Source organism: Chenopodium album, chromosome 21 (assembly GCF_948465745.1).
Source record: "Chenopodium album chromosome 21, dcCheAlbu1.1, whole genome shotgun sequence".
NCBI classification, from domain to species: Eukaryota; Viridiplantae; Streptophyta; class Magnoliopsida; order Caryophyllales; family Amaranthaceae; genus Chenopodium; species Chenopodium album.
In genome coordinates, this window is record NC_137854.1 from 8,743,274 (window position 1) to 8,761,209 (window position 17,936).

General features: G+C 32.2%; 1 protein-coding gene and 1 pseudogene across 1 annotated transcript; both read right to left on the minus strand.

The window, feature by feature from the left end:
* Window positions 1-1,964: 1,964 nt before the first annotated feature.
* LOC145600296 (uncharacterized) lies at window positions 1,965-3,377 on the minus strand. The gene is made up of 2 exons (XM_081656214.1): window positions 2,864-3,377; window positions 1,965-2,520 (listed from the first exon to the last, which is right to left on the minus strand). Exons 1-2 carry the CDS (start codon window positions 3,375-3,377, stop codon window positions 2,054-2,056), a joined length of 981 nt encoding a protein of 326 aa, XP_081512340.1. The 3' UTR covers window positions 1,965-2,053.
* A 7,100-nt stretch (window positions 3,378-10,477) lies between these two features.
* Window positions 10,478-16,169, minus strand: LOC145600297 (protein ACCELERATED CELL DEATH 6-like; annotated as a pseudogene).
* Window positions 16,170-17,936: the final 1,767 nt, after the last annotated feature.

Sequence of the window (17,936 nt, forward strand, 5' to 3'; positions counted from 1 at the left end):
ATGTTGAGCATCACCTTCACTCTCATCTCCTCTTCCCATCCAAGGGGATCACTATCATCGAAGGCAACAAAACCCCCTAAGAAATCACCAATCTCTTTTGCAAAAGTCATGTTACGCATACCAAAAGGCACGTCCAGCAGTCTAACCCAGAACGGTGAGTATTGGAACACCACATCAGAAGGTTATTCGTCCCCTTGCACTTCTTTCAACAGCAGCAACTGGTTATCGAAAGCCCAAGGCCTCCCATCAAGAACTTTATTCTTATCATCTTCATTAAAGAACTGGAAAATATAGAGGTTTGTGTCGATTACACGAATTGCGACATTATCAGTTAACCTCCATAAATTTTTCATGACTCTTTTCATAGCTTCAACATTGTAAGGTTTGCTAGTCAATAGTTTTCCCACCAGTGACAAAGCAACCCTCGATTTTGCCATCCCATCATCAGGCACATTCAAATTACCCCCAATAATTGGTATCCTCCTCATCTGTCAGTTTCAATTTCTCCCAATCCCGAGCCAACTCACTAGCCAAGGTCCCAGGAGATCCCATCATCAATCACAGTATCGAAAATCACAAACAATCACAGAAGACAAGCACTGAAAACGTAAAGAAAAAGGAGTTTTTGCTCGAACCCTAAGTCGCCTCACAAAACCCTACTCGAGGGACTCCAATCATGAAAATGTAATATTAATTACACTGATTTTGCACGTAATTTTATTATGCATTTCTAAATTAATACAATATTAGAAAAATACTAAATGCTTATTTTTAGCCTTAAGAGCTACATATAACATTACCATGACCTTAAAAAAAAGTGTTTAAAAGAAAAATGTTATGGACTTAAAAAAATGGAGGGTATTTATTGTATTAATTAATGATGGTGGTGTGTTTAATTACATTACATGTTACGTGCTTTGAGTAACATATTGATCGATCTTATGCATGCAAGTCAATAGCCATTGCAGACTTGCAGTGCATGGATCAGATCGATGTTAATTTACATACATACTCTGCTAGCTAGCTTATTTGATTAAAATCTGACTCATTCCATGTGAAAAAGAATGTATGTACTAAATTCCTATTGTAATGCAATCAAAATGATATTTACCAACAAAGTTTTATATTAGTTTAATTCCTTTAGATAAGTTATATGTAATGCATACGGAGTACATATCAACTACATGTTTTTTTTTTTTTTTTTTTTTTTTTTTTTTTTTTTTTTTTTTTAAAAAAAAAAAATTTTGAGGGTTTAAAGTGGCTTAGTTAATAGTTAAAAAGTTTACAAAAGTTTGCCACCCTCTCGTGGTAGGGCACAATACTATATGGTAATTATTCCTTGTGATGATTCTAGTCTAATAATTCTCATTCTTTCTTTAGATGCATTAGGAACTTCTCTTGTAAAGAGAGCTTCCTTAAAGAAAATCTATAAAAACAAGAAATACATTATATAAGTGCTAGCAAGTCGATCTTAATCAAAAAGAGGAAAATAAAACTTAGCTTTGATCTTAAAAAGCTAGCTACCTTTTCATAATTTTATGTTTTTTCTTACTACTGTATGAATGATGCGTCATGTATTACGTAATTCTATTAATTAAAAAAAAAAAAAACAAACTCTCTTTGTCAGCCCTAGTCTTTTACTCTTGCTTTCTACATGTACGTCCATCTACAAAATCTCCACCAACATATTAGTGATAATACTACTTTTATTTAAAATTGCTTGTAATACACAAAACAAATGCAATTGTATATTAATCCGTAGTATTATACAGTAATACAGTACACAAGTATGTGCTATTCATTTTTTTTTTTTTTTTTTTTTTGAGAACAAATATGTGCTATTCATAAGAGTTATATAATAAGGACAAACTAGCAAAATAAAATGTTACAATGATGTAAATTCAAACCTAGATCTATATTTACAAGAATATAAGGAAAAAAAATAAGAAAAGAAAAAAGCGGTAGTATAATACTCGTATTTCGTACATATTATTCAGTATACGTATATGTATATAGAATCTAGACATTAAAATAAGTTCGGAAGTAACATAATCTATTGAGGCTTGATTCCTTTAATAACTTCTACCACTTCATGATTTGAGTTCTTTTTGGCCAATTCCAAAGATGTAAGTTGATTTTCATCTTCCTTCTTGATAAGGTCCTTACCCTCCTCTAGGCTCAACAAGTACGAGACAACATGCCTCAGCTTGTTGCCGCGTTCTTTGGCCGCAAGGTGCAGTACTGTTCGCCTATGATTATCACCGGCTAGCAAAAATTCACGAGTTTTGGCATTGGAGTAGAGCTCCTTTAATACGTCGACATGGCCTCCTAGGCCTGCCTTGTGAAAGGGGTTGGACTTGTCTTTGTTGAGGTAACTTATAGAATTTGGAAATTTTTTGAGAAGGTAACGAACTATGTCAAGATTACCATTGAATGCTGCATATGAAAGAGGAGTTAATCCGTCTTCATTGGGACATTTGATTAGCTCGCGCTGAGATTTGAGTATGATTTGCAACATTTCTGTGATTAGACAAAACCAATAACCAACATTAGTACCACGAAACTAAAAATTTCTATGAAACTAATTTTTTTGTTAAAATTAATTGTGTATCATTTAATGCTTTTTTTTTTTTATTTATTTATTTATTTTTTTTTTTTATGGAGAGTTTCATTGAATCTTATCATGAATCTAAATTTTTGTTAAATTTAATTTGACTATAACAATAAGCATTCCCTCTGCTTCAAAATAATTGACATATTTTTACCACACACGTCAATACATAAGTTTGACTATTAATATGACTATAATATAATACAAAAAGAAAAAAAATTACTATTAATTGAGAGATTTTCAATTAATTACCTTGATTCTTGTATGTAATGGCAACATCAACAATTGACTTTCCTTTCTTTAAATTGTCAAGCACTTTGTCATCTTTATTCAGCTCACAAAACATGCCTTTAACCAATTCCAAGTCCTTGCGATAAACAGCAAGATAAAGAGGAGATATCTTAGAGTTGTTCAAGGCATAGGACCCTTGTGGGTGTACCTCAACCAAGAAGAGTGCCGTCTCCTTGTGGCCATTCTCCACGGCGAGGTGCAAGGGTATGTTACCCTGAGAATCCTTGTGGGATAATAGTCCCTTGTTCCTGCCAACCACCTCTCGAGCTCTTTTGATATTTCCACAACTTGCTACCTCGTGGAGCTCTAGATCGTATATATAGTTGACACCATTAGTTCCGATACCATGTTGGAAATAACTTGCTCGGTGTCCCCTGGAACCCATATCACAGTCGGTACCAATAATGGTACAGACTAGGATGTTGGTGTTTATAACCCGAGGGATTAGGTTGCTTCCGCCTAGGGCTCGAGTCATTTCAATTCAAAGGAAGAAATATTAAGTATATATGATGAAAGAGGGTAAATAGTAGTTTGATCAAGTGTACGTTTTAATGTATGAAATGATTTTATCTAGATCGAGGTAGGAAGAAATATGTATATATATAGCAAGGTGGAGGCGAGAAATGTATAAGAAATTACACTAGAATTTCATGTAAATTATAGGCCTAAAATGATGGGGTATGTCCAGGCTTTGATTATTTTTTTTTAAATATTTTTATTAATGATAATTAATTTTCTTTACTACTAATGTGAGGATGACTTTGGTTTATATATTGACTTCAACTGCTACACCGTCCCTTCTTTAATTGCTTAGGACTTGCCAATTATGGTTTCGTTTACATTTCAATCAATGAACATTTCCCGGTTGTTCTAGATCTTTAACCACAAAATATTATGAAATTTTGTGCTTTATTATCTTATTATCTTAACCTACTACTACTAACAAGATTAGACTTCAAATTAGTATCATGTTGCATTCACATTTGTAAACCATAGACTTTTTTGCCATTTAAAAAAAAAAAAAAAAAAAAAAAGATAAAGAAAATTGATGTGAAGATCCAGGGACATTTTTGCCTGCTTTTAAACGAGTATATTCTGGTTTATTTATCTTTTAATGCATTATTATGACTTTTACATCAGTACAGTATTATATTGTGTTTGTTTATCCAATATTACAACATATTGAGATTTATTACACATTTCATAATACAACTTGAATTATGAATATCTTTAATTTCTAAAATGTAAGAAAAAAATATATAAAACTGATTGACATATTAAATGTATGAATCAAGGCAAATCTAACTAGATCATTAGGCCATATTTTATCACATATAAATCTCAAGTAATTGTAAATAGCATTAAAAGTCGAGTTATTGAAATGTCAGGGGACTAAAGAAATTAAAGTATTTTGTTAGTCCTTTCAAAATTTTGTTGATTTATAAGAAAATGTACTTAGATAATTCGTTTTATTGCATGTAATGTTTAAATGTATTGAGGTTTTTTTTTTTTTTTTTTTTTTTCAAAAGCGTTGTGACTTGTGAGTAGTGTATGTTAGGAGTTCTACTCCCTCCGTTTTTAAATACTTGCTCCACTTTTCATTTCCTGCCGTTTTTAAATGCTTGCTCCATTTCCTTATTTGGAAACTTTTTATAATATTTAATTCATATGAGTAGTATTTTATTAATTTCATATTCTTTCTTCTCCAATTCTCTCAAATACTTTTTCTTTTTATAATTTTTATATTTTTCCACGTACCCCACTACCTTCATATTTTATTACTTTCTTCAATTTAACCTAAAAATCCACACATGAAGAATGAATCGAGTTTTAAAAAGGGAGGGAGTACATAAAATAATTAAAAATTATGGGAAAATCTTAGCAAATCACATCAACTTCCTCTTTGGTGCATGTGAATTTTTTTATTAACGCTTCTGGTCTTCCTTCATCACACGGCAGTTCACTCGGTGTTTACTACAAGTGGCTATAAATTTCTAAGAAATATATGTTGACATTGACCAACTATTTACTTACCAAAAACAGCCTAATTTATTCTTTTGTACATGTAAACTCAAACGTAGCAAATAACATGGAAACGTCATGGAATTAATGTTTTCTAACCTCGTCCTGAGACTTCACGTAAGGATGGATAAGACGATAAAACAACGTACAAAGAAACTTCCTCCCAATTAATTAACCAGTTATAGGGTTTAAGTTAGTCCAAAACATCAAGAGTTACCTAGCCCCAACTTGATCTACGTACCATAATTAAGTGTTGTAACCAAAAAAATAAAAAAAAAATGCTAGAAAGATTAGCAAAGAACCAACAAGAACGTAACCTATAGTTCTACATCGACTACATGGTTCAGTATTAATTTGTTTGTTAAATGTATGTTCATGGGCAAATGAGAGCAAATTTTTATAATCTAAAGAAAAAAAAAAAAATTAAAGTATGTGTTTATACTAAAATTCATATTACATTCCTTAATAGAAAAAAAAAGGAAAAGACTTTTTGAATAGATCTTGAATTATTACAAAATTAAATTTTAACGCCTATTCTATTGTATTATTTACAATGTCAATCAGTCAAACATGTTTGTCTATACCTTACTTTAATATGATCGAAAAAGGCTCTACGTATTCGGTGGTTATTTCATACTTGGACAATGTCAACATTACTTAAGGTTAAGCCATAGTACCATAGCCATACAAAATGGAGAATTGGAGAGGGTAAACGACCACACAGCTACTACTAGTAAACACCGTGTAGTCACCGTGTGAAGACCCAAACACAATAAATTAATTATAATTGACTAATTAACTTGACGAGAGGAAGTCATGCAGTAATCATCATTTCTTTATCTTTAATTATTCTAATGTAATTTTAAGCCCATACAATTAACAATTAACATTATTAGATATAAAATTCTAATTCATTTCATTTTCTTGGCGATCAAGGTACTATAACAATTTATTTCAATGTGAATGCTTAATATATACTCCGTATTTATTTGTTAGAAACTTTAATTTTGGTCTAATCTTGTGAAGTTGTGAGTATTAGGTTAAAATAAAATGATAAGGCACATCATTAAAAAAAGAATCTCATATGAGTTAGACATATAAATGTGGCACAAAGCCTTAAATGGCATGTAAACAGCAAATAAAGCCAACTCAATGTAGCAGGTAAGTCAATAGATAGACCAAGTCATGAATTTAGAGGGTTCCCTTGACTTTGTTTGATCACCAACCAAAATAAAATACGAAGTACGGAGTGAATCAAGTTTAATTTGATTGTATTAGTATACTTTATTCATAGGTCGACTAAACAATTTAAATTAATGTATGGTTGAGCACTTGAGCTTATGAAAAAAAAAACAACAAAAATAAATAAATAAGTAAATAAAAATAAAAATTATATGCATTGTCTAGACAATCACACAAACATTTCTCTTTTCTACTGCTTTGTTCGAAAAATATACATATTACTAATTTATCATGTATTCATATCCCTATTATACATAAATGAAAGTATAATTTAAATGTGAAATCGCCCAAATCAAAAAAGCTTTTTAGACTATGTTAAATTATATATTCCTTGTGTTCCAAGATAAATGACCTATTTGACTCTATTTCCACTATGTATTGTTCTCTTATGTTGAAATTCAGTTTAGTTCAGCTCAATTCAGTTCAGTTCAGTTCAGCTCTTAATTTCCTTCTCTTATAAAATATTCATTTTAGTTCAGCTCAGCTCAGCTCAGTTCAATTCAGTTCAGTTCAGCTCAGCTCAGCTCAGCTCAGTTCAGTTTAGTTCAGCTGGTTCAGTCAATGAGAACAGTCCCTTATAAGTTATAACTTTGACCATATGAGTTTTAAATGACTTATAAAAACATAATTTGTGATAAAATATGTTGTTGAATAGGTATTGCTCTATAATACAAAGTTATATATATATAATACGAATGAAGTATCAATTTTTCCACTTTTTATAATTTTACAATGTTGATATTTAGAGATATTTATCGTTAAAATTGTGTGTTGGCAAACGTGATAAAAGATACGGAGTACATGTCAACTAAAAAAACAAGGGTAGTTTTATCATTAAATACTTAACCATTTATATTTAACGTTAAGGTAATGCATAGACAAGCTAAGTGTGTCGAGTTTGATTGTATCAATTACTTTTTAGTTTAATCGTTGCATGAAAGCCCTTAAGAGCTCCTTAATTAATTAATAGTTTAAGCTAGAAAGTTTAATTTTATACCTTTGAATAGTGGACCCCTAGTCCCCTACACAACTCTCTTTGGTGACTTACCTCATAATTCAATACTGAATGTTCAAATATCTTGAGATATATGTTTTGATGTCATCCCATAACTTAACCAAAAGTAATTCGTTTATAACATCCTAGTCTATTCAATTCCTACCTACTGCTATCAGCATAATTAGGCCTGAACTCCAATTCCAAACATTTTGTTGAATTCACATTATTGTTCTTATACTATCTGCCATGTATGATAAAGTTTAGTTGCAAATTGTCTTAATTTTTATTTTTATAATGACTCTTGACTTCTACAATTCTACTCCATTATGTGCTGTCAATTAATGTCCACAAACAATTACTAGGAAATAAATACGATAAACAATTTTTTTTTCTACAATCATTAACATTAGTCAAAGTGAATTAAGTGAATAGTGCTAGGGTCAAAATGTGTAACTTTATAAAAATACAGTGGAAGTACTAGAAATTTTTCAAAAGATACGAAATATATAAGCTTCCCTCAAAAAAAAAAAAAAAAAAAAAAAAGAAATATATAAGCGTTACAAGGCTATTTTTTCAAAATACATAATAAAATTCACACTTAATCTCCATATCACCAAACTCCAAGCTTATTTATAAATTAATATTACAATAATTCATTTATAACCTTTGCTGATTAGAGCAAGCTAAAAAAAACACACACACACACGACACAACGGACGACTATGTAAAAAGCAAATAAATAAAATAAAAGTAAAATACATATTTCATCGATCGTACATCTATCGTAGCATATCCAGCCATTCACACTAGGTTAGTTCTTCCTATTAACGCGTGATTCTTTTGATAAGTTCTTCAACTTCACCATTTCTGTTGCTTCTTGCTAAATCCAATGGTGTACAACGATTTTCGTCTCTCTTGCTGATTAACTCTCTACCCTCACGTAGTGTCAACAAGTACGCGGCAACATGTTTCAACCTGTTGCCGCGTTCTTTAGCAGCTACGTGCAAAATTGTCTGTGCTTGATTATCAACGGAGCTTAAGGATGTAGGAAATTTAGAATGGAACATCTCAAGAACCCTAACATGTCCTCCTAGACATGCCTTATGAATCGGGTAGGATTGATGTTTATCTTTGTTGCGAATATAGGTTGTTTTAGGGAAGTTTTCGAGGAAGTAGAGAACTATGTCAACAATACCTTTGGATGCAGCATACGAAAGAGGAGTTAACCCTTCTTCATCGGTGAACTTAATTAGATCAGGTTGAGCCTCGAGTATAATCCTCAACGTTTCTGTGATAACATATGAACAACCAATTCAACAATATACTTAATTAAGTGTATACTTGTAAATATAAGTTATAATAGTAATGATTAACATATGAATTTAATTGTATTAATTGATTTTTCGAGATATATATTTTTGGAGTACAATAAAAATACCTTAATATATGTATATATATATATATATATATATATATATATATATATATATATATATATATATATATATATATATATATATATATAGATCATTTTACTAGGGGTGTCGTATATACCTTGATTTTGACTCGCAATGGCAGCACGTACATTGGCAAGAACGTTATTATTGATGTTACCTCCTCCGTTAGAAGTATTATTGATAATACCTTGATAATTGATACGGTTGTTTTGCGATTGCATCAATAGATCAGCGTTATATATCGTTGTGACGGGATAGACCATGATGGTTGTATTCGTGAGCCGTGGGATAAGATTACATCTCGCGGTGGTGTTCATTATTTCATACACCACGGCTCGAGCACCGTCATGAAAGGGCATTGTGGTGTGGAGTGGGTAGCCCATGAGTTTTAAGATTTCTTCTTTTTCCTTCTCTATGATCTCTTTTTCTTTCATTGTAATAGGATACATATCAAAGTCTGTTGGTTTTAAGCTATGTATGATTAATTAGATTTCGGGTTTGGATCGGATCGGGCTATTTCAGGGTGGTGCAAGAGATGTTTGATGAAGAATTGAGGGAATGAGGATGGATTGGAGGAGTTTATATAATGGGGGAGATAGACAATGTATGGGAATCTAGACATTCAAATAAATAAAGAAGTCAGAAATTTACATATAATTACATCAGCAATGCATGTAAATTGCTAGGTTAAGTGAAATGGTTACTTGCCACACGTTCACTTTTTATAATCTGTTGCTTGTAACTTAATTAACTTGCTACATAAGGTTTCCTATATTATTTAGGATTATTTAATTGTATTTAGCATTTCCATTACACTCCGGATCATAATTTATGACAACATATTTTCTTGATACTATACTCTATTTTGACGATTTATACTTAAGGAAAAATATATTCGTTTTGATGTATACATTTACATAATATTTAATTTTTATAATTATGCATGTTAGTAATTAAAAATATTAAATAAATAATTAAAATGATGTATTGACAAGCATAAATAAGAAACGCATGTTACAAGTAATATAATTTTTTATTTTAAAAAATTGAGGAAATATATCCTTGATTATATTAAATCTGAATCTATTAACTCCTAACCTGACCTATCGTAATGAGTTAAACAACTAATACTACGTATTTCAAAAATTCACATCAAGACAATAAGTATAAACTTAGCTTGTTGATAAGAAAAATGAAAGTTGTTAAGGACTTAAGGTGATAATGGTATGTTCCTAAAAGGTTAGAAGGAAATGTCGACATATTTTCCAATTGCAGAATAATCACGCTTGAAGTCTTCACAAGGCCAGGCGACCAGTCCACACTACTCCACTCGGTGTTCAACTATATTGGTAGACTACATAGTTGTTAGTGTTTAAGGTTTTATTAATCTATGCACTTAGTCTTTTAATTTAATGTTAGGAGTTTAAGACCCCTTTGCTATCCACGTGTATGCAAGTTGTCCCACAATATTGTAAGAAATGAGGAGAAGAGAAAAGATCATTTGGTACGTTAGAGAAGGTATTCATTGTCTTCTACTATCACCAATTAATTTTAATACGTATAAAAGTATAAAGCCTCTTATGGACTTGTAACTAGATTGTTCAGATTAGCCTTAGCTTGTTCTTTAGTTAAAATCTTATAACATTAAGTTTTGTCAAACTTTTTACAATAACACGTACTTTTTAATTTTCACTACTAGAATCCGGACAAATAACGTCGCTAGAAAAACTATCGTAATGTTTTAATTCTACATTTGATGGTTTTTGTAACTGTCGTAATATTAGGACGGTTTGTCTCAACACTATTTCCCATAGATAGCACTAGCTTATTACATGTAGGTTTTTTTTTGTCTTAACACTATTTCCCACCCTTATCCTTCTCACAAGCTAACAACATGAGGGTGAAGGGAACATGACAAATATTACGCAAGATCTTGTTCTTACTACAAGATCTTGGCGAATAAAGAGGAATAAAGAAAACTAATAATGCACCTAAGAACATTCCTCCCATGACTAACACCACAAGACCTAGCCAAAACACTAAGGTATGCAACACCACATACAAACCTGCCATGAACGCCACCGACATCATGGCTAGGGAAATTCCGAGCAAGGGTAGCGCAAAGTCTAGTGATAACAAGACGAGCCTAAGATCTTCGAGTTGGGCCCATATGAGGGTGACCACTGCAAGGGTGGCGCTATACATGGCAATGGTATTGCTAATCACAAAAACTTGGAATGCACACTCGTGGACTAGGGTGGCCATCCCTTCGTCGGGCTTGTTGTTGCTATAACCACCAGGGACGGTGAAGCCAGAGGCGAAGGTAATTGTGGCTACTAGGGTGGCTACCACTAGTAGCGTGTGGATTCTCTGCTTGTACTTGTTTTTTGGTTTATTATTATTTGGATGAGATCTTCCTAGGTTACTTTGTTGGTTGAGTAACATAAAAGTAGGTGTGGCATTTTGATCATTGTTTATAAGTGGGTGTTGTGCATTAATAGGGTTATTCATGGTAAAGTCTGGCTCAATTATATTTATTTTTAGGCTGTGAAATTCTGGGGCTCTTGGCACACCCGCATTCTTCAAGGATAACCATGTCAACCGCTGCAAAAGTGAATAATAGGTGAATAAATAACGGAGTACTTCATCTACATGTAGCTAGAATGTACTCGTGCATTAGAGAGTGTTGACAATTTTTCTATGTTATGTGATTTTAATTAAATTTGATGCCTTCTGAAACTAAATATAACGTACTTCGTATGATGTGAATTAGACAGTGATAAGTCGAACTTTTAAGAATGGAATTAGTCTTAGAAGCTTTCATTTTCTAAAAATTTAATTTACGTTTTAGTTTTTAAGATGGATAGTCTAAAATTGCAAACTAGGATGAGGGTTAGGTTTGAGTGAAAATTTAAAAAAATTATCCAAGTGGTATTAGTATTAGTACATTGGAACCAATAATGAGTCAATCCCCGTTATCTTGCAAGAATGATGTCATGTCCTAATTTTTTATTTATTATTATTATTATTATTATTTTAGAATTTAGGAAGCATGTATCTTTGCTTATGTATTGAAAGGCTTATCTTTAATTTTATTTTTAGACTTAATCATTGGTTTGGACATGCAACAATGTCCTAAGTTTTTTTTTTCCCTATATATATATACCCAATTATAAATATCACCTAGCTCATTTCTTGAAAAAAGTTATTTTACCTTTAAATATACAAGTATGTTATAGAAATATTTACCCTAGAACCCTAATTTAAACATAAGATATATATCTAGAGTTCTTATACTTTGTATTATATACATGTTTAATTCATAATCAAAATTTATAGACTATAATATTTTTTTTTTTTTGGAGAAACATAGACCATAATATCTACCATTATTTAATTTCATTTTAAATTTGTGTGAGAGGTAACAGGTACATAGTGTAGTATATAATACGAGTAATTGCTACTCTATTAAAAAGAATTGAAATACACTATATAAGTGCTAAAGCAAGTCTTAAAGTGGAAAAGAAATCTTAAAAAGATAGCCACCCTTTCACATCATTTTATGTATTAAATAACTTATGTATGCATCACGGATTACGTGATCCGAACCAATAAGATCAAACTCTCTTCGGTGGCATCCAATCAATATTTATTCATCATACTTTTTCCAATCAACCCTAATTCTCCACTCTTCCTACGTAGACAATTACTCCACTTTTTAAATGACGACTTTGACTAGTTATCAAATTCTATTCAAAAGGGTCAAGAAAGTATTGAAATTTAGAATTTGTGTGTTTTATAAATTAAAGTAAACACTCATTTATATATTTGTAAGAAAAGGATGCATGTAGAATAGTAGTACTTTTTTTCTTCTCTTTTTTGAAATATAGTACTTATAACTATAGTACGGAGTAATATTTTGTTACTTTTCTAGTCCTTGACAATATCAATCTAGAACAAATTAAAGGGATGTATATTTGGTACGAATTTCTACTAATTTATCTAGTGATATATGAATACTTCATCAACTTTATTTTATTCACCAATGCTAAAATCTTGTATCACATCTCCACATATACCTAAGATCAACCCTTCCCTAGACTTGTTATTCAATGATTCATCACGTACTTCGCCCTTAGACTCTATCCGTTGAACTAGTCTATTACACTAGAGTCGTGTAACAAATTAAAGAAAAGCCTACATGGTTCTCCGTACATCATTTACCTAAAATTATTAACTTAATTGCATATTAAAAAAAAAATTCATCCTTTGTCCCCTAAAAACTGAGATGTTAGACTTTTTCACTATTCATGTATGTACGTAGTAATAAATTTGATTAAAATTTGACTAATATAATTATTTTAATAATTTTCAATAAAATTTAATTATATCTATAAGGCGGCCAAACTGGTGAATTGATATGTGTGCTAAGTTTGACTGAGTCAGTTATTCTTAAACAGAGAAAGTAGTATGGTAATCCTCATGTAGTAACGAAGAAAAAAATAACAAACAAACAACACCAACAACAATTACAACAATTAATCGGTACATACCTCTTTAAATGAGGGAATTTGATCTCCATAATCCTCAGCAATATCAAGAGCTGTGAATCCATCCTTATTTTGGAGAATTAACTTGACCCTATCATCCCAAGTAAATTCATAAACCACCTTAGGATGTTTCCTCTTGGAAGCCAAATGCAAGGGAGTGTTACCATCTTCATCTTTCATATTGATCATCATTTCGAGTTCCGGTTGTTGCAAGATATGCTTGACAATCTCCGCTCTCCCATTCGCGGCAGCCACGTGAAGGATGTTTTGCCCCTTGTTGTTTAACGTTAGCCTAGCCTTTATTGGCAAACGAGAAAAAAAACTCCTTGACTATTTTGATATCACCTCCACTGCAAGCCCAATGGATAGGAAATGAACCAGTTTCGTCGATTTTGTAAGCTTGTTTCGGAATTCATCGATTATGTATTGAACGCCATCAAGGAAGCCTGTGTAAGCAGCATATGATAGTGGCTTTCTTCCCATTTCATCTGTCTTCTCGTATAGTAGCTCCCTATATCCTTTAACCATCATTTCCAAGATATCTGCTCAATTTTTTAGAATGTATTTCTAAGTTATACTAGTATGAAATACTTATATATTTTCAATATTGTTTTATTGTAAAAATCATATACATGGGTTAGTGACTTAGTGGACTATTCCACTTTCTAGAAGAGTTGATAGATGTTGACCTTCGTTTCACTATATTCTTAACATTGTTCCAATTTTTACTGGCTCATAACGTTCTTAACGCATCTATTTTAATCCTTATTTTCCTAAACCCCTTTTTCTTCGTAACCCTACCGTCTAGCTAGGCCAAATATGGTGGTGGAGGTGTATGCACAATGCATTGAATATCAAGCCTAAAACCAACAAAATACGAAAAATTGCACTCCAAGATAAGCTAGAGCTATAACTTAGGGTCTGTTCTGATCGACTAAATTGAGCTGAACTAAATTTACTGGAATTGAACTGAACTGAATTGAACTAAATATTTTATGAGAGAAGGAAATTAAGGACCGAACTAAACTGAACTTATTGGAGCTGAACTGAACTGAAAATAAGCTGAATAAAATAGGTCCTGAGATGATTTGGTGTTCCTTATATTGGAGTTTACGTTGTTAAAGTTTTTTTGTTCTTTTGTTTTAGTTTTCATGCTACAAGTATATATTTTGTTTTAAGCTTGCATGATATTTATTGGATTGTATACGTCTCCACCATCCAATTAAGGAAAATTTGTCTAAAAGGGACTTATATCTTCACTCTTTTGTCTGGAAGGACCTTATATGTTCAAAGTGGTCTAAAAGGACCTTATAAGTATGTTTTATTGTCTAGAGGGACCTTGACGTCATATTCCGGTGTTTGACTTTTTACTCCGGCGTTGACCAGTCATGTGACTTTCACACGACTTAATAAAATCACCCCCTCCCCCTATTATTTTTTTTCACCTTTTCCCTCTAATTCCCCAATTTTCAGTCCTGATCAAAGTTCTATGAACACCTTCCTTGCTCCTCATCATCTTGTTCTTCAAGTTCTCATGTTCATCAATCAATCTTCTCTTCTCATTTTCCATACAAGCCACCTTAGCCTTCAAAACAATGATATTCATAGCCAATCTTTGTTTTTCAGATAGTAGAACATTAGTTATATCCTTCTGCCACTCCAAAATATCTTCATCAACCCATTCAAAGTAGTCACAACCCTTCTACCCAGTTTCGAAATTATAAAATTTGCAAGCTTTGACTTCCTTTTAGTCGAAAACATGCTTCAATAACCAAAAAAATATGATTTCAGAACCAATTGAGTTATAAACCCTAATTTTCCAAACAATTAAACTTATGCTTAAAACAATGGGATTGGGGGAAAAAAAATTAAACCATAAGGATTGTTCGTACCTGATGCGAAATGGACTTAATCGAAAGCTGCTTGCTTGAATTTCTTCGAAAATTAAGGAAATCCAATGGATCAGATTAAGTCACCTTGTTTCGTGAGGAGTGAGAAACAATTTGGGGAAATATTCTGGGCATATAATGTGAATTGGAGGGAAATGGGGAAAAAAAAAAGAGGGAGGGTGATTTTTTAAGTCACGTGATGGTCACGTGACTGGTCAATGCCGGAGCAAAAAGGTCAAACACCGGAATCCGGCTTCAAGGTCCCTCTAGACAACAAAGCATACTTATAAGATCCTTTTAGACCACTTTAAACATATAAGGTCCTTCCAGACAAAAGAGTGAAGATATAAGTCCCTTTTAGACAAATTTTCCTCCAATTAATTATAGATCGACTCGACTTGTATTGGCCATTGGGAATTCAAAAAATTATCCACTTGGATAAGAAAGTACTGTACCTTTCCTCTTAGCAATAATTGCAGCATGAACAACCGACTTTCCTTCCAATAATTGAGCCAAAGCCTCAGGAAACTCGTCAACTATAGCTTCAGAAAGCATAGATTTAACAAGATCCCAAAACTCTGCTTTAATAGCCAGATAAAGGGGAGAAAACCCCTGCAAATTCAAGTAATAAAATGTTTTTTGGTATTTTTCAAACAAAAACTTAGCCATTTTCTCTTGTTGATTCTCTAATGCTATATGAAGAACAGTATTACTGTCCTTATTTTTTCTCTCCAACAAAGAAACCTCGTTAAACCGATCAGCCCAAAACACTAATCTCTTAACAGCCTCAAACTGGCACGACCGTGCAGCAACATGTATAGGAAGATCACCCTTCGTGTTCGGAACACGAAGAAGGTGTGGACATCGTTGGATGATTGTGTTTATCAAGTACAACTGCCCTACACTTTCTGCTAAGTGTAGGATGGTGCTGTTGTCTGACTCCCAGAGGAGGTTAGAGAAGTCGAAACCTTCATCGAGTTCGTCCCACAAACCATTGGCGACTTTGGCGTCGTTGTTGAGGAGCATTGAATAGTGGCTGGCATTGATGGAGATTTTTGGTGGAGAAGGTGGTGTGTTGCTGGGATGAGCCTGAAGTTGTGGTGCTGCCATGAGTGGTAGACTACAGAGTAAGTTTTTGTTTTTCTATGCTATAGATGATATATGAAGTATATATAGAGGTGTCAAAAATTGATCTACGCACTAACCCAATCTAATCTGATTTAGATTCTGACTAGTGATATAAACATATTAATTTAACATGACTCAACTTTATATAGACCCAACCTCATCTCATCAAACTCAATCCGAGTACCTAAGTTGACACCTCTATGTACTATGTATAAACTATATATGTATATAGATAAAGTCTCACATAGTCAAGTCATCCTAGTACAAGTATGTGAGAGTGGTGTATAAAGGAGTCATATTATTTTTTAGTGTTAATGCGCTTGGTTGGTTTTGAAGACTTAATTTTTAAAAGAAAAATGACTTGGAAAGCTAGGAGAGAGGCGTCTGAATTTAATTAGTATACAAATAATGGAAGATGATGAAATAATTTCTGTAAATAGCTTAGATACTTACATTATGTTTCCATTTGGCTCTTAAGTACATCATAGATTTATAGCACAAATTTAAAATTAATAGAAGGGAAGACATAATAATCAAGTGGGTGAGTAAAGTAAAAGAGAGCTTGTATATTCAATGAAAAGATGCAAGTATTTTTGTGTAAGAGGGGTAAGGCAATGAGGTTTGCCAGTTGCCACAACTGGTATAAATGAATATATTTTTTAAAAAAAAAAATTGTGAAACAAACGAAAACAAAATTTGTAAAGAAAATTATAAAATCGATGCGGTATATGTATGTAAGTGTAAGAGATCGAGTCTTTAAATTTAGAAGAAGGTTATAATTTAGATTTTGCCAGAATTATCACTACTACATAAACGAGCAAATGCAACCCCTAAAAACCGTTGCAATAGGGCAAAAAACCGTAGCTATAGACTTATTGCGACGGTTATTGGACCGTTGCATCTGCGGCCGTTGCACTAGGTCTAATGCAACGTTTCTTTGACCTAATGCAACGGTCATATACTATCTCTGATCGACCGTTGCACTTGGACCTAATGCAACAGCCTTATATAGCTAATGCTACGGTTATTTTAAAATCTCTTAGACCGTTGCACTAGAGCTAATGCAATGCATATATAGAAATATGCAACGCCTATTAACTTTGTTGGGACCGTTGCATCAACTTATTATTATTATTATTATTATTATTATTATTATTATTATTATTATTATTATTTCCCTTGTTATTATTGTACTCGTTACAACTTCAATAATATACAAATGAGGTAAACAAAATTGAATAACAATCATTATATTTTGATTAAATTAAAAAACATATTACATTTAATTTACATTGTTTGATTAATGGTTTATGGAAATAATTTCTAAGCCAAATACATAAAACTTATATATTTTCTCTAATAATAACTTGTAATTATACCACTTTTTAAAAAAAAAATAAAAAATACACAGTTCAAGTGGTAGCAGCTCCAGCAGAAAAGAAGTAGCAACAACAGCAGCTCTAGTGGAACAAAAATATCAGCATCAATGGCTTAGTTTTGATACCTAAAACAATGGCATCCACCATGTACAAGCCATCAAAAGAACTAATTGCAGCATATCTTGATCTTGAGTCGGCAGCTGAAAAAATATGTCAAATTTCATCAACATCAGTAATAGATCATATCAATTACAAATTTTGACTTCTTTCAAAACATGCAAATTTTTTAATCCCTTAAACTAAGCCTGATTTTGTCTATGTGGTAGGAGTAGTTCATGACTCGAGGACTGGGGTCAAGTCTCAACAAACA

Bases quoted from the DNA above. Each gene is read 5' to 3' on its own strand.
- LOC145600296 (XM_081656214.1), bottom strand. From the start codon at position 3,377: ATGACTCGAGCCCTAGGCGGAAGCAACCTAATCCCTCGGGTTATAAAC. The intron at 2,521-2,863 runs GTAATTAATTGA...GTCTAATCACAG, and splicing joins CATTACATACAAGAATCAAG to AAATGTTGCAAATCATACTC.